General features: G+C 28.8%; 2 protein-coding genes across 2 annotated transcripts in view; one reads left to right on the forward strand and one right to left on the reverse strand.

Annotated features, from left to right (window-relative positions):
• Positions 1-7828: 7828 nt before the first annotated feature.
• Positions 7829-24994, reverse strand: part of LOC100210553 (glucose-6-phosphate isomerase) — a 51316-nt gene continuing 34150 nt past the window's right edge. Inside the window, exons 9-22 of the mRNA XM_065819068.1 lie at positions 23231-23302; positions 23042-23086; positions 22858-22911; positions 15873-15933; positions 15751-15794; positions 11659-11694; positions 10473-10556; positions 10250-10282; positions 9861-9990; positions 9694-9770; positions 9197-9325; positions 8479-8554; positions 8200-8266; positions 7829-8115 (exon numbers count right to left, since the gene is read on the reverse strand). Of these exons, the coding sequence (XP_065675140.1) occupies positions 7992-8115; positions 8200-8266; positions 8479-8554; positions 9197-9325; positions 9694-9770; positions 9861-9990; positions 10250-10282; positions 10473-10556; positions 11659-11694; positions 15751-15794; positions 15873-15933; positions 22858-22911; positions 23042-23086; positions 23231-23302 (1032 nt within the window). The 3' untranslated portion in view covers positions 7829-7991. The remainder of the gene's footprint in view (positions 8116-8199; positions 8267-8478; positions 8555-9196; positions 9326-9693; positions 9771-9860; positions 9991-10249; positions 10283-10472; positions 10557-11658; positions 11695-15750; positions 15795-15872; positions 15934-22857; positions 22912-23041; positions 23087-23230; positions 23303-24994) is intronic.
• LOC136091463 (nucleosome assembly protein 1-like 1) lies at positions 22076-22611 on the forward strand. Its single transcript, XM_065819069.1, has one exon. It carries the CDS (start codon positions 22091-22093, stop codon positions 22604-22606), a length of 516 nt encoding a protein of 171 aa, XP_065675141.1. The 5' UTR covers positions 22076-22090; the 3' UTR covers positions 22607-22611.

Consider the following 24994-nt stretch of genomic DNA (forward strand, 5'->3'; position numbering starts at 1 on the left):
CTACAACACACAACCTTAAAGAATAATGTCCTACAACACACAACCTTAAAGAATAATGTCCTACAACACACAACCTTAAAGAATAATGTCCTACAACACACAACCTTAAAGAATAATGTCCTACAACACACAACCTTAAAGAATAATGTCCTACAACACACAACCTTAAAGAATAATGTCCTACAACACACAACCTTAAAGAATAATGTCCTACAACACACAACCTTAAAGAATAATGTCCTACAACACACAACCTTTAAGAATAATGTCCTACAACACACAACCTTAAAGAATAATGTCCTACAACACACAACCTTAAAGAATAATGTCCTACAACACACAACCTTAAAGAATAATGTCCTACAACAGAATTAAATATCAACAATGAAGAAGAATCTAATCTATCTACTAGTTCTTCAAAATTGAATAAATAGATAAATAAACTCTCAGTAATTAATTCTAATCCTGATGACTTCTTATTTTTTTTTAACTTTAACAAATTCAAGGAGCTATCGAGTAAAGTTTGTGCATGTCCTTCTTGCAACAGCAGAGATATAAATGTTTGCCATAAACATTCCGATAAAAAAAGGTTTAACATTCCGTATTCACATTTTAACATTCCGTATTCACATTTTAACATTCCGTTTCAATTTACTTGTCTTAACCGTAGCTAGATTCATAAATGTTTTTCTTCTCCTGACATTCAACTTCCAGGAAAAGATAATCGTGGTAAAAAATCATCTGAAGTAAATGTTAGATCAGTAATTGCATTTTTTGAACTAGGAAAAGGACATGAAGCACTAAAAACTTTTGAAATCATTATGAATATGCCTGCACCAATAGTTCATTCAGGATATGATGAAATTAACACATTTCTTTTACCTTTTTATATTGGCTGTGCTGTTACTAGTATGGAAGATGCAATTTAAGATTTAAGGTGTAAATTAAAACCTGATAATTAAAAAAAAACGACATTGTTGATTGTCGAATAAGTTTAAATGGTTCGTGGCAAAAGCGTGGCCATTGTTCACTGTGAATGGCATTGTAACTGCTATTTCAACAGAAAACAAAAAAGTAATTGATTACAAGATTTTTACAAAGTTTTGCAAAGGAGGTTTAAATTGGGTAAATCGAAAAGAAACTACTGAACACAATAAATGGATCAAAATGCATAAGTGTAAGTTGAACCATGTCCAAAGTTCAAGAGCAATCGAATCTGCTGAAACAATCAAAATATTTTCTTCATCTATTGAAAAATATTGTATTCGTTACTCCCATTACATTGGCGATGGTGATACTGAATCTTAAAAAAAAAAAAAAAGAATCGAAGCCATACGGTGAAGATTTATAACCGATAAAATCTAAATGTGTAGGTCATATTAAAAAGGGACTCGGTACACGACTCCGTAAACTTCGAGTTAACATGAAAAGTAAAACCTTATCAGATGGTAAAGGACTTATCGGTAAAGGAAGATTAACTGATAAAATAGTCAATAAAATGCAAAACTATTTTGGCAGGCTATTCGCCAAAATTCTGTTGCTTGTTGGAATAGTAACAAAAATACTGCTTTGTACATGATGATAAAAGGAGTACTGGCAGTGTTATGGCACTGTACAGGTATTAAAGATCCTAAAATGCGTCACCAGTTTTGTCCCCGCACTTATGATAGTTGGTGTAACGTTGATTCAACGTTACACCAACTAAATATCATAGTTTATGAACGTTGTTTCAACGTTAAAATTTGGTTAAAGCGTTGTTTCAACGGTGTTCAACTATGTCTCAACGTTAAAACAACGTTACGATTTAAACGTTGTTTATTTAACGTTGATTCAACGATAAATCAACGTTGACAAAAAAACTTGAAGTTTTTTTGTCAACGTTGCTTGAAGTAAAAATAATTAAAGCGAAAAAGTAAAAAGCAATATTTTAGTATAATGTGCAAAACAGAGTGTGTTTATGTGTGAAATTTTGAGTTTTGAATTTTCAAAAACGTTTTATTTAGTATTCAAATTTCTACTTGTACTTACGACAAAAGAAATTAATGGCTTATTTAAGAAACTGGCAAAAATGCCACTCTAATGTTCTAGCGCTGGCAGAATCATCATTTACTAGTGAAGAAGAGAAAGTCGAAAAAAATAATGACAATTCAAAATTTACACAAAATATCAAGTAGAAGAAGACAAAAATTCGGAAAGCGATTATGAAAATGAAGAATTTCTTTATGATTATTTGTCTCAAATTGACAATGACACTGTGTTTTTCTCAGAAGAAATTGAAAAAAACGATGTTTCTTATAATCATAAACTGGCGAAATGGCAGTAGAGCACTGCTGTTCACGTGAATAAGTAAACAAGCTGTTAGCTATACTGATAGCAGAAGCCTTATGCAATCTGCAGAAACAGCTTTTTGTATACCAGTCTCAAGACCAAAATAACAGTATTGACCACCACACTTGCTTTCAACAGTAACTGATTTTGGAGCCTGAAGCAAAGTTCTTTTATCTTTCATTGAGGATAAGAAAAAAGGAAACAAAGTACCAAAATTAGATAAGGTTGATAAGTTCTCGATGGCTGAAGGCAGTATGTTATTATTTATTTTTTAGTGAATTTTTGTTTAATTGTATTAGGTTTGTAAAAATATTCAACAAAAATTGTTTTGTGAAACTATTTTAAATTATAGAATTTCAAAAGAGAGTGTTATATTTTCTTACTGATATAAGAAATCTCAAAACACAGTGACAAAGCCTGATTATAATAGTGAATTTATAAGCCTAATAAGTTTTATTTTGTCGGTAGCTAAATTTGTTGAAGTGGACAAGATATTAGATGACGAAAAAAACACAATCATCAGGAGCGAGTTTTAATTAGTATTTTATTAAATAGTTATGTCATTTAGTTTCAGAACTTTTTTTAATTTTATGTTTACAGCTTTGTGTCAAAACATATAAAAACTTTTAACTGTATATATTAGAACAATGGCTTCTTATTTGGTAGCATAATTTTAATGGTTTAAGGGCAATAAATGTTAAATGTCTACAGTTTAATTTTCATTAATATGATTATAATACATTATGAGCGAGGTTAGGCAATTTTTACAACCTGGTGCTAACTTGTTATTCAGGTCAGGACTGATTTTTTTTTTTCTTGTTATACTAACAGAAGATTACCAGACTAAATGGCGCTATGAAAGGTATACCTTTATAAGATATATAAAGCTTATTTTTGTTTACAGCTTCTTCTATTGTATTCAATGAAGCAAAAGAAACTTCGGTTAATGGAATATTGTTTGATTTTCTAAAAAACGCTCCATTTCAAAAAAGTGATGGAAAAGAGAAGAAATTTGTGTAGATTTTATGCAATTATATGTAGATTATATTCAATTATTTGTAGATCTTATTCAATCATATGTAAATGAATGTAATATTTAAATATATTTTTCAATAAAACAACTTTTATCTCTTGCTTTAATAATATAATTTTAACTAAACTAATCTGAAAAAGTTCTAAATAGTCTAAGTATAGACTATGAGTAGATTTAATATCCGTAATATACCTTAATAATGTAATAAAGAAGTGCAACAGCACTATTGGACATGCATACTACGTTTTGATGGTGATCTCAGTTTTTATTAACGGTTTCTGTGATTACAAAACGTTTTTTAACAGCCGGTTTAACATTGATAAATCAACGTTAAAAAAACTGGCATTGTTAACGTTGTTTCAACGTAAATTCAACGTTATTGTAACGTTTTTTTGCGTCGAATCAACGTTGATATAACGTTTAAAGCTAACGTTGATTTAACGTTGATAAATCAACGTTGAAAAAAACTTTCATTCTAAACGTTAAATTAACGTAAATTCAACGTTAGGTTTCAACGTAAGTTCAACGTTATTTCAACGTTATTTGCCGGCTGGGTAGTTAAGCATATACTGTCTTACTGTAGCAAATTTCATACTGATACCAGTTGTAGATCTTCAAATACTAATGTTTTGCTTTTTAGTTGATTTTTTGAATTTTTGCCGACTCATCAAAAAAAAAATAAGCTTTTTTAAATTTTTTTTTTTTGTTAGAAATATTTATTCTAATGATGGCTGTTGTATGTATTTGCTTCAGTATCAAATAACAAATATTAAAGAAAATAGTTTTTTTTACCAGCTTACCACCTTAAGCTAGTAACTATGCAAAATGAACCGTTGCCAGGCATTTCAGGTGTCACTATCAACCAATTAAAAAATCCATAGTACCACTACATTTGTAGTATAAAAATACTCAATGTGGTAATTATAAATAATTAATCCAATAAAGTTATTACTTTTTTTTATTTACATTAGTTAAGGTTAATAAAATATGTGGTTGCTAAGCAATTTAGGCATCCATAGGAACCCAAAATTAAAACTAATGTCACCATTGAAACCGCAATTCTCAAATCAGTAAACAGTACAAAGAGGTTCTTAAATCTTTTTTAAATGACGAGTTATTAGTTTTGTCCAGTAAAAATGAATTCTGGCCCACTGATTGAAGGAAAAAGCCATTGGACTTTTATTCTGTTTTGAACAAAGTACAACTCTTTTTTAATAACTCATTTATTATTTTTAGTTTTATTTAACCGTTTTTTAATTTTTTTGTTAATAGTATAATAGCATTTGCGTTATTATACTATACAAAATTTTCTCCTTTTAATCTATTTTAGCAATTTCTTTTTTTCCTCCACAACCTAAGCCTCAAGCCAAGACTTCAGCGTGAAATGAATATTTCAATATAAAAACACAAATATGCTAAATTACAAAAACTACTTTGTACATAAAATAATAAAGACTCATCAGAAATGAATAATCAAATTAATAAAACTTCAATTTAAACCAAAAATTAAATAACAGGAAGTCGCAAATGTCTTAACTACTAAAAATTTTCAGACATTTGTGAAATTTGCTGACACTATTATAAAAAGAATTCTTTGGAGATGATTACTTATGCTTTTTTAGAAAAATATTTTTTAAAAAGGGGGACTTTTTAAAAAATAACTATTATTTGAGCTCATTTATTTTTATAGTTTTTCAGGAGAAACTTATTTTTGTTCCTGCATTTAGAAATTAATTCCGATTTTTTGTTTAATTAAACAAAAAATCAGAATTAGTTTCTACTAATTAATAATTGCTCTGTTCTTTTAAGAACATTGAGCACTCTATTTTGTAGAATATATTTTAAAATTGTTTAAGTATGTATATGTATATATATATATATATATATATATATATATATATATATATATATATATATATATATATATATATATATATATATATATACAGTACAATCTTTCTAATTCGAATTTAACGGGGGACAAAAAAAGTTCGAATTAGAGAGATTTTCGAATTATAGAAAGTTGACTTTTTTTCATATATTCTGGTCAAAGTAACGAATAGAAATGAAATAAACAAACAAATAGTGATTCTTAGGCCTAAATGCGATATATATTATGTGATTTAAACTTTTACATTTTCAAAAAAAAGTCAGTATTTGTAGATTGTCTTTTTGAGGCTTTTAAATCCATTTCAATGACACGATTTATGTCTTTAAGAGCTTTTGTCAAATCATCTCCAAAGTTAGAATAAAGACTGTAATTCTCGATTGCAGTGACAACATGCATCGCTTCGTTCAGACTTGGTTTTGTAGCATTGTCAGAAACACCAACTCACTCATCATCGGATTCCTCTTCAGTTTTAATAGCATCATGCTCAGAAACTTCTGCAATGATGTCCTCATCTGATGATTTGTTGGCAATGCAAACGTCGAAACATGTCTACTAACTCGTCGGCCGTGTGGTTAAAATCATCGAATTTTGTTTTAAACAATTCGAGATCATCTCTTAAGTTTTCCATTACAGTCTTGTCTACATCTAAGCCACAGAAAAGGTCGTTATCATCATTTACATGCTTTTCCACTGCTTCTAATGATATTTCTGATTTTTTGAAACAATTTACAAAGGTTTAATTTGGAATGGAATTCCATGCTTTTGTTAGCATAAACATAGCAATTAAGATAGAAAACTTAAGCATCTTGTTCTCTTTTTCTAAGGCAGCAATTTGCTTTTTCACTGCAAGTGAGCAATATTTGGCTTTAAGAGATCGGATCCATAGATTGGGTGATCGAAGTTGTTTTCGGTGGAAGAAAGATGAGCTCCACCCAAGTTTCTGCACGTTAGGATGGGCAGTAGACAATTATCTATAATTAATGCAATTTTCCTTTTCTGAAAACTAAACTTTAGGTCAATTTCTTTAACCCACTCCTCAAATAATTTTGCCAACATCCAACTTTTTGGTTGGGCCCGAAAGCGACAAGGAATATTTTTTACACCTATAAACTTCTAGGAGACTTCGATTTTCCAATTACAAACATTGAAAGTCTTTCTCCTTTATCATTAGCTGCGGCCATCCCAACCAGGCGCACTTTACTATGCTTGCCTTCTATGCACTTTTTATTTTTAAATGTAAACTTTTGTCAGGCAAACTTTGGTAGAAAAGACCGAATTCATCGGCATTAAAAATATTTTCAAGTGGGTATCGAGAGAGAATTGGAGGCAGTGTGGTTTCGAGCCATGGAGCGATCATCTGATTGTTAACAAACTTTGCCTCTCCAGAAATGGTTTTGAAAGATATACCATATCTACAAAAAAAAAAAGTTATAATTGCTTTGACGTAACTTATACGTGCGATACGTACGTTTGAATTTAATTTTGAGGTCTTTGCAAGTTTCCAGAATGTCTAATTCTGGAAAATATTTTCTTTATTTTTTCAAAGCAATTAAAGAAAAAGCTGTAGAATAATCACATATTGTAAAGTCATTAATCATAAAAATTGGAGAGAATAAAATAAGAAATTAATTTACTTTTTCTTAAATTTGTCTAGCCATCCATCCGAAGCTTGAAAATTTTCAAAGCTTAACTCTTTCGCAAAATATAAAGCTTGTTCTTTTACCAGCAAACCACTGATTGGGACATTATCAGCTCTCATTCGTTTGAACCATTCAAGTACAGCTTTGTTGAATTGATTCAAAAAAATCTTTGACGAAAAGCGTCAAAGATTTTTTCTTTATTCTTTTTTGAAAGAGTGTATGGTGGAATATCAAAGATTTTCAAAACCTCTTTATTTGTTTTTCTCCAATTCCAGTAGAGCTTCGTATTTCAGCTTTAAATTGTTTTTTTTATGTAGTCTTTTTGATGCCACGATTTTTTTAAACAGAAGGAAATAATTCATGCTAATTGTTTAACAAAAAATCAAAACATTCGAAATTTGAAAAAAGAGTTCGATGGTTAACGAGCTTTTTATACGACAAAAATTTAAAAAATTCGATTTAGAGAGAGTCTTACTGACAGGTCTGAAAAATCCATTCGAATTGTAGAGGTTTTCGAATGATAGAAAGTCAAACAAAAAAGTTTCTTAAGCGCATTTCGCGGTGACTTTACATTTAGTCGAATTATGGAGGTTTTCGAATTAGAGAAAATGTACTTTGTGTGTGTGTGTGTGTGTGTATATAAATAAATATATACATATATATACATATATATACACATATATATATATATATATGTATATGTATGTATGTATGTATATATGTATATATATATATATATATATATATATATATATATATATATATATATATATATATATATATATAATATATACATATAAATATACACACAAACGCTTAAATTTCGGCTTCCTATTATTTCTACCAACGAAGCGTTGTAGTTAGACGTATGTTAGTTTAAAAAACAATCTTTAAATGGTTTGAAAAAGTTTACTCAGTAACCTAATAACAGGATAATTGTTTTTAGTATTATCTTTAAACATTTATAAAATACAACCTTGTACAAAACATATAGTTTAACTAAAGAGCATTTTTTTATAACAACAAGAATTTTATGTAAAAAAAAGATGAAGAGAAAATAAAAAAATTTTAAAAGTTTGTTTTTTGTGCTAAAGATATTTTATTTTCGATGGGTCTTAATATAATTTATAAGCGCATTTGTAGATGCATCATGTCCAGTAGCAGGAGCAGTCGACTGGAGCTCTTTCTGAATTGCTACAGCAAGTTGTTTTCCAAGTTCCACTCTATTGAAAAAAAATTTTTTTTAACACATGATGACATGAAGAAATGACTGAAAACAGGAAAAAGAAAAAAAAAAAAAAACTGACCCCCATTGGTCAAATGAATTTATGTTCCAGATAATACCTTGAACAAATATCTTGTGTTCGTACAAAGCTAAATATATTTAATTCAAAAAGAATCAACAAACACAAAGATTTATACAAAACTTACTTTAAAGTTCAAATATAGAAACTTACAAAATATTTACAATGTGACATACGTTACAAAACGAACCTTTTAAGTTAAATTTATAAACATTCATCATATCAAAAATTTTTTTTAAAAATCTAAAACCATTTAAAAATAATAATAATAATAATAAATACCTATAAGTAAACCAAGTGTAAATGGAGTAAACTTTTGAAAAATAATTGAATTGGTTGGTCGATTTCCTTCAAAACGCTAAAAATTATTTAATCAACTGAATCAACTAAAGATTTATTAGTAATCATAATTTACGTGATATGAAATGAAACTTTTTAGATTTTCAACGAATGCGAAATATTAAAAAAAATTGGAAAACATCTAAATTCACAGTATACCTACATATGCATACTCAATTAAAATTTGCTCAACAGCATTATCGCTATTAAATCTTAAAGTTAAATAATCTTTGCATAAATAGTAAATTATTTAAATAAGTGTGAAAAAAAACAAACGATTAAAACATTTTTGCTTTTACATTAAAAGTATAAATTGAAGACCTCGCAGCATAAACATGTTAACTCATTTTTTATGAACTTGAGTAAATTGAAGTTATATTAAATTAAGTTCAAGTACAATGATTATTATGAGTTATGTCAAAGTTATATCAAAGTTATATCAGTAATGAGTTAACAAACTTTTTCTAATGATTATCTTGGTAAAGCACTTTGTAACAAAAAATATAAACGCGTTAACAGGTTTTTACTCTTCATGGTGAAAATTACAATAATCTTGAAACCGCAAAAAACGAGTTGACATGATTTTGCCGCAAAGTCTTCTCTTTATACTTGAACTGTTATTGATTTTAAAAATATTAAATTTTTTAAAAATTTAAAAAACCTTATGAGGAAGTATTTTTTCAATTTCATGAGGAGAGGTGTTTGTTTTTTGCAATTCAAGACGAACTTCATCTTCAGTTTTTCCCTTCATCAGTGCTTCTGTTTGTGCAAGGAAATTAGCAGTCAAAATCTTAACAAAAAAATAGAAAGTATAATCAATTAAGCCAAAAGCCTTTAAAGTGCATAATGTAAAAGTCTTTAAAGTGCATAATATTAAAGTCTTTAAATAGCAAAAAGTGTAAAATGTAAAATAATTGATGTAAGATAAGCTATAAAAAAAGAGATCAAAGAGATTGGGTGGAACCAAAATATCCACCCTATTGAGACAGGGTGAATAGGAGCAAAATTTAAATTATAAAAAAAAAGGATAAGGTATTTAAAAAATAAAACTACTAATAAATATAACCTATGTCGTGAAAACTAGTAAAAATGATTAACACCTATAGTAAAGTAAAAAATATATATAACTATAAAAATTTGCTGTTGACACGGGTTTACCTCGTGATGAACTCCATTTGAGATAGGATTTAAACTTTCGACAGGTAATATGAAATCACACGGTATTAAGCGTGATCCTGAAAAAAAAACTATAGAGTTGATAAATCATCATCCTCACCGTCATCATCATCATTACAAATGAGTAATTTTAAACAAAAAAAAAAAACCTTGATGAATAAGTTGATAAAAAGCATGTTGTCCATTGGTTCCAGGTTCTCCCCAAATGACAGGCCCAGTATTATAATTAACATAAATCCCATCTCGAGTTACACTTTTCCCATTTGATTCCATATCACCCTGCACAAAAATAAAATTTTGAGAGATTTATTGGTTTAAAATTTAAATTTATAGCCTCACACTATTTATATTAAATGAAATATATATGTGTATATATATATATATATATATATATATATATATATATTAAACACCAATCTATTCAATTAAAAGATAGTATTTAAAAAAGTATAAATAAAAGTATTATTGAATTTAATTAAATTTATTAAAAATTAAAAAAAATATGCAAAAGATCAAATACATTTAATTGAAAACAAACCTGTTGGAAGTAAGCAGCAAATCTATGCAAATACTATATTGATAAAAAATATAAAAAAAAAATTATACATTCATTCATCCATACAGAAATTAAAAAAAAAAAATTATCAATACATTACAATAATTATATTTTGTACACGTATAAAAAATAATTATACATTCATTCATTCATACACAAATAAAAAAACATAATTTAAAGGTCCCACCATGGTACACCATCTAACCTGATCATATGGTAGCAAAGCATGTGTTTGGGAGCCAAAGAAATTGTTATACCAAATTCCTAACATACCCAAAATTATTGGCAACTAAAAAAAAGTAGGAAATAGTAAATAAAAAAGCCCGATGCATTATATTGTCTGAGCGATCTTCTAGATTTAAAAATTTGAATTTTAATCAAAAGATTTAATGTAGTATAATAAATAACATTTAAATTCCTTTTGTACTGAACTCACTGAATGTAATCACTGATTGTAAATACAAAATTTTAAATAGATTCTATTTATATCTTTTTAAAACTTGATTTAGTTAATATAAATAAAAAGTTTAACTCCTAAAAATATTAGACACAACAAAAATGCTAGAATCAGCTATTGTTGGATTTTAAGAAACAATTTCAGAGATTTGTAGAATCTTAGATAAGTAATTTAAAGGGGTTTTTCTTTTTAAATTAAAGGAATTCTTATGATTAAATCAATGTTATTAAAATAAGTTATTGTTTATATATGTTATTAAATTAAATTAAGAGTTATGAATTAAATCAATGTTATTAAAGTATAGTTGGCTTCTTGCAAAAAAAGCCAAAAATGTTTTTTTTTTCAATAGCAGAAAGAAGTTGTAACAAACCCCAGTATAAGAGTATGATTAAAATGCTTAAAATGATTAACACTTGACTATTAATTGAAAAATCTGAGAAATTATTTATTTTATTAAAGATTCTTTCAATAGAACATTTAAAAAAATTATAAAGTGAAAACTTTTACTTTTTACAATATTAGACTTAAAATTTTATAAAAACATATTTTTGAATTACCTTGTAAATAAGTTTAAAACCAGTTTAATATACGATGTCTCAGATGCAACATTACTATAGTTTTTATTAGTTTTATCATATCAACAAAATTGTTTAAAAAACTTAAATACTTAATAACCATATTTTTATTATTCGTTAATAAAAACTGTACTTATAACATAACATAACAAAAATTCCTAAATCTTATATTAAAATTCCTTAAATTTCAAAATATTCAATACTATCTTACAAGTAAGCATATGAGATAATCTTACAAGTAAGCATATGACATAATCTTAGGCGTTGATTATAAAAATGAGAACAAAAATTTTTTTTTTTTTGTGGATATTTAAAATAATAATAATAATAAAATACTAATAACTAAGTAAAAAACTTACATTATGTCTCGGCTCAGTTTCTTTAAAGTGTTTATCCTTTGTAAAAAGTAAACAAATAAAGTAATAAAGAATTATATGAAAATAAAAACAAAAATTAATAATAAACATTATTATATATATATATATATATATATATATATATATATATATATATATATATATATATATATATATATATATATATATATATATATATATATATACACACACACATAAATGATAGTAGTAGTAGTAGTAGTAGTAGTAGTAGTAGTAGTTGTAGTAGTAGTATATTTGTTACAATAAAAGTAAAAACTTTTGACCTAATACAAAATATAGATTGTGAAATTATATATATATATATTCTGTGAAGTAACTTCCAATAAGCAGAGCTGTTGTAACTTTGGAGCCTATCAAGGCTTCCTTTAAATCATGGAAAACATGAATATGGGAGAGTTCCAAAGCATTGAAGATAATATTATTCATTAAGTAACAGATACAGTAAAAGGATGCAACTTTGCTGTAAGAAGAGTCGAGAAAGACTAAGTTTTAGTTGATGGAACTAGAGATAATAGCTCCTTTGAGTAGCAACCATGATAGTATTTGTAGAAAAGAGAAAGAGATGCAACCTTATAACAATATGAGAGTGGCTAAAACTTGACAGATAGAGAGGGTCTAACTATGTTTACAATGCGTTTTTAGACTTTGCCTAGAAAAGAAAGAAAATCATTAGAAAAACCAACCCAAATATGACAACAGTATTACAGGGATGAATAAGAGATTTGTAGAAGTAGAGAATGGAATCAGACATTCTCTACCTCTGTAAATATCTGAATTTACTGACTTTTCCCTGTTTTCCTTGATTTTTGGCTAAAGTGCATGACTTTATTTTTCTTTTAAGCTTACTTCCATGAGCTAACATTTGGACATTAGATAATTGGAGCTAATACTTGAACAACTTGGTTGATGTTTAATTGGAGTTGAAGTTGAGCCGCAAGTGTTATTGATGGTGCTGAGGATTTTAGCATCATCAACAAAGATCTCAAAAATGTTTTGTTTTTTTGGATTGGTAACACTGTGCCATGTTTAAGTCTTTAAAAACAGATAATCAGTCAACTTCTTTGAATTCTTTGTTGATTTTCCTGTAGGTGCCAAGCTTGTAATTGAATTTAGAACCATTGAAAGGTGACAATTATTCACTAGATGCCAGTTTGTTGTGCCAGATAATGAAGCAATGATACTGTTCAGACGAGCCAAACAGAGGACTGGTGTTGCTTTTGATAGCACAATTAAAAAATTTGCAAATGAATCAAGTTGTAATCTGAAAGAGTAGGAGTTGATTACACAATTAGAAAAGTTGCAAATGATGAAGTTAGGTTTTAGCCTGGAAAAGTGGAAGTTGATTTGTTGTTAAACAATGTCTCAATGATAAAAATAATGTCAAGGGAGTTGTTTTCTGTAACTAATTAGACTTCAATGACTTTTGATAGATAAAGAGAGGTAGCATTGGTGTAGAAGCAGAAATGTAAGTGAGTGGACAAGTGTCCAGCGGTGCTGAAAGATGAAAAATTGAAAGGGCTTGTTGAGTAAACCTTTTGCCAACAGTTCTTTGTTTTTGGTAGCTTTTTCCACAATAATAATGATTAATTCATTTGACTTTTTTTTTAATGTTATTCACCTCTCTATGTTAAAAACCTCCTTATGTTATATTCACCTCTCAATTGGCTGAGAGGCTACTACAATCAAGGAGGATCTACAATCAACTCTGAAACATGAACGATGAGCAAAGTCAAGCACAGTACTCATATTCTTGCTCATAAAGCGAGTTTTGCAACTAAAACAACACTACTACCGCACATAAAGCGAGTAACACAACACAACTACCACACATAAAGCGAGTAACACAACACAACTACCGCACATAAAGCGAGTAACACAACACAACTACCGCACATAAAGCGAGTAACACAACACAACTACCGCACATAAAGCGAGTAACACAACACAACTACCGCAGTTTTGTTGGCGATGCTTATAGTTGAACTAGTGGTATTAGTGACCTTAATTTTGCTTAAGAGAATGAATAAAAATGTCCAACAACTTTAGGAACAACATTATAGTTAAGTTTTAGGAGTTCATTTTGAACTGAAACTAGTCTCTAATTATTGCAGGGCACTTGGTAGGTCTGCAACAATAGCTCTTTTGGATTTAATTTCTACAATTTTGGCATTTTCATTAACGGCTTGGATGATGGGTTTGTTAGCTTCTGAACCATGCTTGACTGAGTTTGCCCAGTTTAGAATTGCGGTCAATGTCAGATTTAGGGCAAGTTAAGCAAAATTTCTTTTCAGAGCAACATTTTTGTATTTAAGAACAGATACACAAGCAAGTAGGATGTTGACTTATTAGCATTTGTAAAATGACATCATGCTGTTAAGAAGCAGTTGAATGGTTACCTTACCTTCACCTAAACCTGGCTAGTTGGCTGCTAGAGCATAAAGTTTAATATGGTTAGTGACGTATCCAGAAATAATTTGGGCATACCAGTCTAAAAATCCTGTTTTTTTTTTTGTTTGTTTTTTATATTAAGAACACAAATTTAAAATATTTATATATAATATTCCTCGCCCAAGTGTTCTACATTTTTCCAAATAAAAATATAAGTAATTAACTAAAATAATGTTACATTTACTACAACATGACTTAAACATCGATTTCCGATAATTTTCATTTACATGCTTTATTTGCTTTCTAATATAATTCTTTATAAAATCAAATTTATTTCCTTATTGCTTCTATAAGCGTTAACTATAATATTTCATAAGAAAGCAATCACTATAACATTTAATAAACAATACTTTATTGTTTCTTATATATGGACTAAAAAGATTTATTACATTGCGCATTTATTGCATGACAAGGTCAATTCATTCAAAGTTTTAATTCATTCATTCAAAACTTTTTGTTGTTGTTCTTCTCTTTATAAATCCAATCTTCTTTTTAAATCCAAGTTTTTTGACTTTTATAATGTTATTATGTTTTAAAAAACTTTTATTTTATTATTTAAAATATTTTTAATGCTCATACAGTTTAATGTGACAGTCTGTTTAAGCTGTTACAGTCTGACATCTACTGTTGTAAGGCTCTATACACTGTAATGTATAGAGCCTAACAACAGCTTGTTTGTTTATTTTATGAATATATCGTAACTTTGAGTAAATAAATCAGCAAATATATATCCAAAAAAAAAAAAATTGCACTGTAAATTATAGTTTTGAAAACGTAAGCGGAGGAGAGAATTTGTATTAAGGGTATTTTAAAAAATTAATGTTTTTATTTAAAAGTATAAAATGCTAAGCGTTTCATATTTTAATGCAATCAAAACGTACATTTTACATTTTAATCCAACTGTAACGTATTCCATATTTCATCCATGTGAATTCAAATTAAGCATTCTGATTGACTTAAAATACATTTATAATCTGTTTTATAAGATGTTAATCAGATGTTGCTTTTTCTAAACGACATTGATAACAATTTTGTAATTATCATAACAAATTTTATCACAAAACAGCAAGGCAATAAGATATAAAGAATTGCTGTTAGGACAAACTTGGTGCTAATATAAAATTGTTTTAATTGAGTTTGGTCAGAAATTTGGGGGCCCCAAATAAAATTACCGGTATATCAGTATCAAAATCGGCCTGGATACATTGCTGATGGTGTGCTTATTATGAGCACATTGTTTTACATGGTTTTAAATTTGTTTTTTATTTTAAATGGTTTTAAATGATTTTAAATATGATCAATATGATGAAATTAGAGGGGGTAAAACAGCGGATTATCTTTTGGTTCAGAATTTTTTCAATTTATTATTTTCAATTTAATATTGTGACTAAAAAGTTTCAGTTCTTTTTTTTTTTTTTTTCAATATAATAAAATAAAAGTATACTTATGTTATTTTGAATGATAATTTATACAGATTTAAAATAATAACCTATTTTTACAATTTTTAATTCATAAAAATTAATATGCATAATAAACCAGGAAAAAAAACAACACTATAAACACACAAAAAAAAGGTAAATAAACTATTTAAAAAATATTTTTTACCATAAAATGGGCTCCTTCAAGCATTTGTTCAAAATTTGACATACCTTAAAAAAAGTAAACTTTTTAGTTTAAGTTGCTTTGAAAAACGTAACAATAAAAAAACTTTTTTTTAAATGACATACCAATACTTAATATAATGCTTAATCCAATAGCTGACCATAGTGAGTATCGACCACCAACCCACTACAAATATTTTTATTTAAATAATATGAATAATATTAGCCATTATTAATACTATCATACTCTGAAATCAAACAACTTTTAATTAAGCTGTAAATTAATATATATAAATATATATATATATATATATATATATATATATATATATATATACATATATATATATATATATATATATATATATATATATATATATATATATATATATATATATATATATATATATATATATATATATATATATATATATACAAAACACTCAGAATTAGGAAAAATAAGGTCGGCAATAAATTGCTGACCTCAAACTTTAGAGGTCGGCATTAAAAATTTGACATGAAGTGGTTACCATAAACATAGAAACGAGGTTGGCAATATTTTGCCAACCTCAAACACTTTCAGGTCAGCAGTTAGGTTGGCATTGCCAAATGCCAACCCTAATTCCGAGGGTTGATATATATATATATATATATATAAAATTCCAAATGTAATGTAATTTCATAAATATGTTATATCATAATGAACTGTGTTATAGGCGTTGCTTAATTGCACATAGAAAATATACAGATCTAGACAAACGTAAAGAATTAAAATATTTTAAAAACTAAAAATTATGAAAAGCAAGAAAAATCTCAATAAGAAAAGTTCTGAGTCATTTTGTAGAAATGTTATCTGATGGTGTTAAAATATGGTGATCATAACAGAAATGATGATGTTCAAAACTTGAGAAGACTTGTAAACAGTATTGTTGTCAACAATAAGACCAATGACTTTACAGTGGTAAAAGTATCAATATGACTTAACAACATCTAATAATAAAAATATGGTCATCATCTAATATGATTTTGTTATGTTTTCCTCCACATTCAAATTGAGTGAATAGAAAGTTAAACACATTCACTTTTTGACCTTATGGGCTAGCACATCAAAGCCAGACATAAACACGGAATGGATTTCAATTGATTGAATGCACACTAATGTGCATCTTAATTAAAGTTTACATGCTTTGTGAAATGTGATGTAAAGTCTTGGGTGGCATGATGTGCTATGAAGTAAAAATTTTAGCTTCAAGTACATAGTCAACAAGTATTGATTTAATATGTATTCCAAATTTTAGCTTCAAGTACATAGTCTACAAATATCGATTTGATGTACTTCCAAATAAGCTGATGTGCATTGTGTAGCTCCGAGTTTTAGCACAGTCATTATATGTCATATTGGAGGCCATAGGTAAAAGTCATGGCTCACCATTCACAAAGAACATAACAACTTTGTTTCTGTGACACTATAATTAATATTAAAAAATATATATAACAATATAATATTTATAATGAATTATCAGCTAAATAATAAGCAATAAATATACTTATTAATAATAAGCAATAAATATACCTAATTTGCTTGTGTGTACCATTTAGACATAAAATTGATACAAATCAAAACTAATTCATTACTCCAACAATTTACTTCATTTTTTAAAATTCTAATTCTATGTTTATGTATATTAAAAATGTTTATTATGCATATAATTTATGCTCAAATTAAAACATTAAATATATTCCCAACCAATATAGATTTAAGTATTTCAAAACTTTAAAGTAACAAGAACTGAAATTATTATTACAACAACTTTGTTTACTTTTATTTTGACTCTGTTTATTAAATTCTATTTACAACTTTTATACAGAAGCAAAAATCTTTGAGAGCGTAATTATATACAAATATAGCTTATGACTTGACTAACAAATTACATCAATTAACTTTAATAATATTATGACAAGAACTTTATAAACGTAACAATAAAGTTTCATAACGATCAGCTATTATCACATCACCTCAAGAACTAAAGTTCTTAAGTAACATAGTCGTTTAAATATGTTGGCTTTCTCCTTTCTCTGGTTGATCGTTTGTTCGCTGGTAATAAATTATTAACAATTTCTCTGTCGTCAGCTTCCTCCTTAACGTCAACAACTGTTTCCTCTCGTGCCGAAAAAATATCTAAACCTTCATCACTGTTAACCTCTTAACTGATAACAATTAAACTTGAAGCGTTTAAAGAATTTGAGGCAGGAGCTTTTTTCACATCTCGCATATGTCTCGATACACTATCAATTTCAATATTTGTGTTTGTGAGTATGTCAGTTACAGTACCAATTTTCCAAACTAAAGTGCACTTTGCATCAGTGCACAGTGATTTAGAAATACTTAAAATTTGGCCAAAATACAGTTTTTTGAGTAGCGCAATTTAAATAATGTTATTAGCTAACTATTTTCTACAGTTTCTTATGATTTTAACGGTATAAAAAAATAAGTACTGAAATAAAAGATTCAAATGTTAATTTATGTTTGAAAGTGACCGAAAACAGGTTTTTTTTATCAATAAAATTTTATCATTTTTAAATCTTGATTTTCTCCTTAAATACAAAACCTTTCAATTTAATTTTCTATATATACAAAGATAATAGATAACTTTATCTTAAATTATGAAAATTTTTGAAATATGAATTTATACACGTTGTAAGAAATGCATTTTAAAACTGCAATTGTAACGAGTTTAAACTGATTTTTATAGTGCTAGGACTTTTTACCTTAGACTTCCTTCGCGAAGCTGATACTTTTTTTAAAGAGAGTTTGTATCATTCTATAAGAAACTAAAAAAGTTAGCTGCCCCAACTTGCCCCATTTCGAAACAATGTGGTTTTAAAAAGCTCATTTTATAAAAAAATTAGCGACGTAAAAGATTCAAACGTTAATTTATGTTTGAAAGTGACCGAAAACAGCTTTTTTTTATCAATAAAATTTTATCATTTTTAAATCTTGATTTTCTCCTTAAATGCAAAACCTTTCAATTTAATTTTCTATATATACAAAGATAATAGATAACTTTATCTTAAATTATGAAAATTTTTGAAATATGTATTTATACATATTTCAAAAAACTGTATTTTGGCCAAATTTTAAGAGTTTTTAAATCACTGTGCAGTGGGGAGAACATAAACTTTTTCTCTAATTCTATAAATTTCCATAACTCGTTGTGATCTTTCCTGAGTTTCAGTGTTATTCTCCTCTTGAATTGGTAGATGGCAGATGTACTTGTTTTTTTAAGAAACAGGTAAAAATTCCTCATTTGATCCTATCGTTGGTGTTGCATTGTACCAAAATACCGCTAGTAATGGACATATTTGTGCCTTCGCAGCTGTTCGTTTTACTGTGCTCTGGTTACGCTCCACAATCCCATTTCCTTGATGCTCCACAATCCCATTTCCTTGATCCTTGATGTCTATATGCACATCTATACTTCTTTTTTACTCACCATTTTTGACATGTTTGAAAACTCACTAGATTTAAGCACTGCTCCATTACCCATCAACAGTTCTTGCGGTGGGCCATGTTCTCTAAATATGGATTCCAATTAACTTACTACACTTTTGGTATCTTCGCGAGGCAACTTTCTCTAAACTGCAAACCAACTAGGTCCACAGTCAATCATTGTTAAATATAGCGACCCTTTATAGTGAGTCACATCACAAGCAATTCGATACCATGTATGTGGTACATCTAGCACTCCATTTTCCCATTTTATTGGTGCTGGATCAATTGAATTACATTGACAACATTTGCAAACACATTCTTCAGCAATACTTACTCCACATAGTTCTTTAGTATTTATTCGTGAAAACTCATTTAACCAAGTCTTTTGTACTCTGGTCAATATGTCAACTTTGTTTTTGGAGGTTGGAGCCCTTTTCAATGTGATGTTTATATTATATTCTTTTACTAAGTCTTGCAATAGAGAAAGTCTTCTTTTAATAAGCATTTCTGATAATCCATTTGATCGAACCCTATGACTTTCAGTCAGTATACTTTTTAACCATCCATGAACTGTTACTGAACCAGTGAATACAAACAAATTCTTTATATCCCAATTAGCAGTTAGGTTTATTCCATGCACCACAGCATCTAATTCAGCAATATTAATATGCATGACATCATTTATACTTCGAAGCCAGGCTGCATCCTCAATTATTGCGCCAAGTTATTCTATAGCAACCCCGATTGCCATGCTGCTTGCACCACACCACACATTGCTCCATTTTGAATCCCTTCAGCATTCCATTTCCCTCTCACAGAATCAATAACTTCCAATCGGCACAATATTTCGATCAACAATGACTGAGCTTGATCTCTGATTAGATCATCCCAAGCATCTCCTTGACTATGAAGTTTTATAAAACTGCAGACAACTCTAAGTCACCCTCCAACGTGATAGCGACCTAATAAGTGTCCACATATTAAAAAAAGGTTTCGTGGTATAACTTTTTTAGTTTTGATCTTGTGACTTTGGAATGATGTTTCCAGGTTTCCAACAAAGCTCTTTTTTTTCATTTCTAAATAGTTGCAAACCCAACAATCGTGCAGTATCACATTGCTCCGGCTCTTTGGTTACCAATCCATAACGCAACAAATGTTTTACGACCTTTTCAACTGATGTCTTTTCCAAATTAACAATTATATCATCAATGTAGTGTCAGTTGCTTCACTAATACCTGCATCAAGATTTAACACACTGCCTAAGATTGAAGACATTATTTTTGGAGGAGAATTTAACCCAACACCAAGACGTGTAAGATTGTATTTTTCTTCTTTGTAGACTACCCTCTGATGCTCCAACAAACTCGGGTCGATGTGTATTTGCATATAGGCGCATCTAAGATCAAGAATTGCAAATTTGTCAACAACAGTTCTCCATTTTCTAACTTTTCATCACATGCGTCACTTGAGGCATTATGTGAATTAACATACTGATATAATGTTACTGTAGCTTCTCCCTCTGTTTTCACAAATTCTCCATTAACAGCGAACACCATTAGTTTATTTCTTCTAATACGAACACCGGATTTTTGAGTCATGTTGTTTGAAATTATAGTTTAAGTACATCCACTGTCAACCAGTGTTTTACCTGCAAAGATGTTCACCTGCACAGTGCATGTTGAAAGCACTGTTAGTTGTTATTTGCTGTAGGGAAACAGCTGGCGCTGGCGATTCCCCATTTGAGTTTCCCTGATGCAACAAACAAAATCTTGCAATGTGTCCAGATTTTCCACATCTGAAACATTTTATTCAATCACTAACCATTTGTTTCTTTGAAAAACAGATTCGGACAATATGTCCAGGCTTGCCACAATTGTAGCAGTTAAAATCAGTAGCGGATGGTTTCTTAACATTTTTATAGAACCCAGAGATTGTTGTTGAAACATACTCTTCTTTTGTTGCTTCCTTCATGAGTACTCTTGCATGGTTTAATGCATCCTGTAAACTGATCCCAATTATTTTCACTTGCGCTCGTAGCTGCTTTATAATTTCACTTGACAATCCAGTTATGAACGCTCTTGGCAATAATTGTTCGCTTTCAATATTGGCAAAACCCATAAGTTGACGCAAACTGGCCAAATACACATCAACAAATTCACCGTCATTCTATCTCTGATCTCTTATAAGTTTAAAACTATCAACTGAAAATGTGTCTAGTAGAGCTTTTTCAATGTCTGCAGCGAAGATATTTTGGCTCTCCCCAAGTTGCTCATATAATGCAAATGCACTGCCTACAAGAAGCAAAGGAATGATCAATGAAAGATCTCCCATCTTTTGCAGCTCTCCCACCAGTTTGATCTTTTTCAGCCACACCACAACCATCTCCAGATCCATCAAATTTTCCAATCATTTTCGCCATGGATGCCATACTGCCGAAATAGCTTGTGATTACAAAAACTTTGTTTACTTTTATTTTGACTTTGTTTATTAAATTCTATTTACAGCTTTTATACAGAAACAAAAATTCTCAAGGGAGTAATTATATACAAAAATAGCTTATGACTTGACTAATAATTTACATCAATTAACTTTAATAATTTAATGACTAGAATTTTATAAACGTAACAATAAAGTTTTATAACGATCAGCTATTATCAAAACTTTCTTTTAAAAACACTTGAAGCTGGACAGAAGGCTGAGATAATCAACTCCTTGTCTAATAGTGTGTGTCAGGTTCATTATTATCATTACAGAATATCTTCTGAAACAAAGCGGGATCTTACTGAAGAGTATTCTACAGAAGAGTTGATGAAAGATCTACAACTTATGGCTGCTGTCCAAGCTCAATTTAATGGAGTTGTTGGAGAAGGAACATGTTAGTTATATAGAAACTTTGCCAAAATGTGTCAGACTTAGAATTAATGCATTAAAAAACATACAAGTTGATTTTGCCAAAATTGAAGGTAAATTTTATGAGGAAGCTCATTTATTAGAAATGAAGTATGCAGAAATCTTTAAACCTCTTTATGATAAACGAAAGGATATTGTCAATGTTTTCTATGAACTTACTGAGGAGGAATCTAAGTGGGTTGAACCAAGTAAAGAAAGTCCTGAGGAAGCAACAAAGATTAATGAAAAATCAGACAAAGAAAAATTAGCTGAAAAAGTTTTATCTAATCTAAAAGTTGATGAAAATACTAAAGGAATTCCAGAATTTTGGTTGACTGCTATGAAAAATGTTGAAATACTTAGTGAAATGATCCAGGAACATGATGAGCCGATTTTAAAACATCTTATTGAATCAAACTTTTGTTTACTGGGAAAGCAGAAGGCGATACAAGTGATTCAACAATGGGTTTTGTTCTAGAATTTTGTTCTTTTTTGTTTTCTCACCAAATGAATACTTTACCAATAGCGTTTCAACAAAAATTCTCGAGGGCGTAATTATATACAAAAATAGCTTATGACTTAATTAATAAATTACATCAATTAACTTTAATAATATTATGACAAGAATTTTATAAACATAACAATAAAGTTTTATAACAATCTGCTATTATCACAGAAATTATGTGAACAATTGCATAAAACATAATTTTATCAAAATTTTAAACTCACATCCCAGAATACAAACATATTTTTCGCATCAATGCCAAAATCTTTTACTTTCTCCTTAAAAAAAAAAAAAAAAAAAAGATTATAAAACCAACATACAATTAAGGTGTTTTGCTTCTAATCTACTAAGCATAAACAATACACAAAACAACACAAAAAAAGGGTAGAAAACAAAGTTAAAGCGTACGGTGTTAGTTGAGACAGCAACAAAGTGTTTTGCCACAGAAGACTCCTAAAAATTAACAGAAGTATAAAATTTAAACTAAATAAATTATAATAAACTTTTTAATCAAAAATTTAAAAAAAATATACGGCATTTAAATAACTGATTTTTATTATTTGATAATAAAAATTGAATAAATGTAAAAAAAATTACATCATTAGATGATTGAAGTAACCACGATTTTGCTGACTGTGCATTTGTCATGGTTTCAATAGTTGTAAATGTCTATAAACATAAAAAACATCAATATTATGTACCTATATGTAAATATATATATAAATATATATAAATATATATATATATATTTTAGATTATTCACCTCCCCAAAGCCCAAGGGGGGCCACTACAGTCAAGGAGGCTACTCATTTTTGTGTGTTTTTTTTCAACTCTTTTAACTCCAAAACACAAACCTAGCCGAACAAGGCCGCTGCGCCGAGAAACTAAGTTGAGCGCGGTACTTCCAGGGACGTGGTGGGAGTCGAACTCGGAACCTCTCGCTTACAAAGCGAGCGCTCTTACCACTACACCACTACCGCATCTATATACACACATGTATATATACATATATATATATATATACATATATACACACGGACACACACAGATATATATATATATATATATATATATATATATATATATATATATATATATATATATATATATATATATATATATATATATATATATATATACAGTATGCAAAAAAAATAATCGTACACTTAAAAAAAAATCATAATTTTAAAATTTGCATCAAAAAAATGAGTTTTCTGTTCATTTACTTGGTTTTTTTTGTTGATAGCTTGATAAGTAATGTTTTAAGAATTTATTTCTGCATTGGTGAATGAATTGTCTTTCAAACCTATTGAATTTTACACAATGGATTTAATGATGCATAAAATTAAATGCAAAAAAAATAATCGTACAGTTCAAAAATAATGTCAAATTCATCAAACTTCGTGGAGATTAGTATCGAGTGAGGACTCCTTTGGTCTTGATGACCTCAGCTAGACGATTTGGCATTGAGTTGACGAAATTTTGGGTCACTTCTGTTGTTATATTACCCTATGTGCTTAATATAGCTACTTTCAAGTCCTCTTTGCGTGTAAATGCTCGATCGCCAATTTTTCTGTCCAAAATATACCACAAATTTTCTATTGGATTTAAGTCCGGACTTTGAGATGGCCATTCCAAAATATTGATGCTATTTGTGTCAAAGTATACCTTTGTTTTCTTAGCGGTATGCTTTGGATCGTTATCCTGCTGGAGTATGAAATCGTTTCCCATTCTCAATTTTTTAGCAGATGGTTGCAAGATGGCTTTGAGAATTTCACAATACATTGAAGCATCCATTTTATCATCAATAAATGTCAATTTCCCCACTCCTTTCCAACTCATACTACCCCAAACCATCACATTTCCTCCTCCATGCTTTACACTACCTTGCAAACAACTTAATTTATAAGCTTCTCCTTTTTTTCGCCACACCTTCTGGACTCCATCCGATGAAACAAGGTTGTATTTTGACTCATCTGACCACAAAATATTTTTCCAATATGATATCGGCATTTTTTTGTACTTCTTTGCAAATTTCAATCGACATTTCATTTGTTTTGCAGTTAAAAAAGTTTTTTTTCGAACTACTCTACCTCTGTATCCATGTTCTCTAATACAATTTCCGATTGTTTGAGGAGTCACTGTGATGTTGTGATCTTCTTGAACTTTTAAAGCTAATTTAACTGCCGGAACAAATCTATTTTTTTTTCACATTAATGATAATATTGCGATCAATTGCACTAGTGGTCTTGCGTTTTCGTCCTCAACCAGCCACACTAGCAACGATTCCAATCAGATCATGCTTTTTATCAACTGAGGACACTGTCGTAAAAGGAATTCCTGTTTCTTTTTGTATCTGGC

The sequence above is a fragment of the Hydra vulgaris genome, chromosome 15, assembly GCF_038396675.1.
Source record: "Hydra vulgaris chromosome 15, alternate assembly HydraT2T_AEP".
Lineage (NCBI taxonomy): Eukaryota > Metazoa > Cnidaria > Hydrozoa > Anthoathecata > Hydridae > Hydra > Hydra vulgaris.

Excerpts from the sequence above, each read along its gene's own strand:
- LOC136091463 (XM_065819069.1), top strand. The coding sequence starts at position 22,091 with ATGGAGTTGTTGGAGAAGGAACATGTTAGTTATATAGAAACTTTGCCA.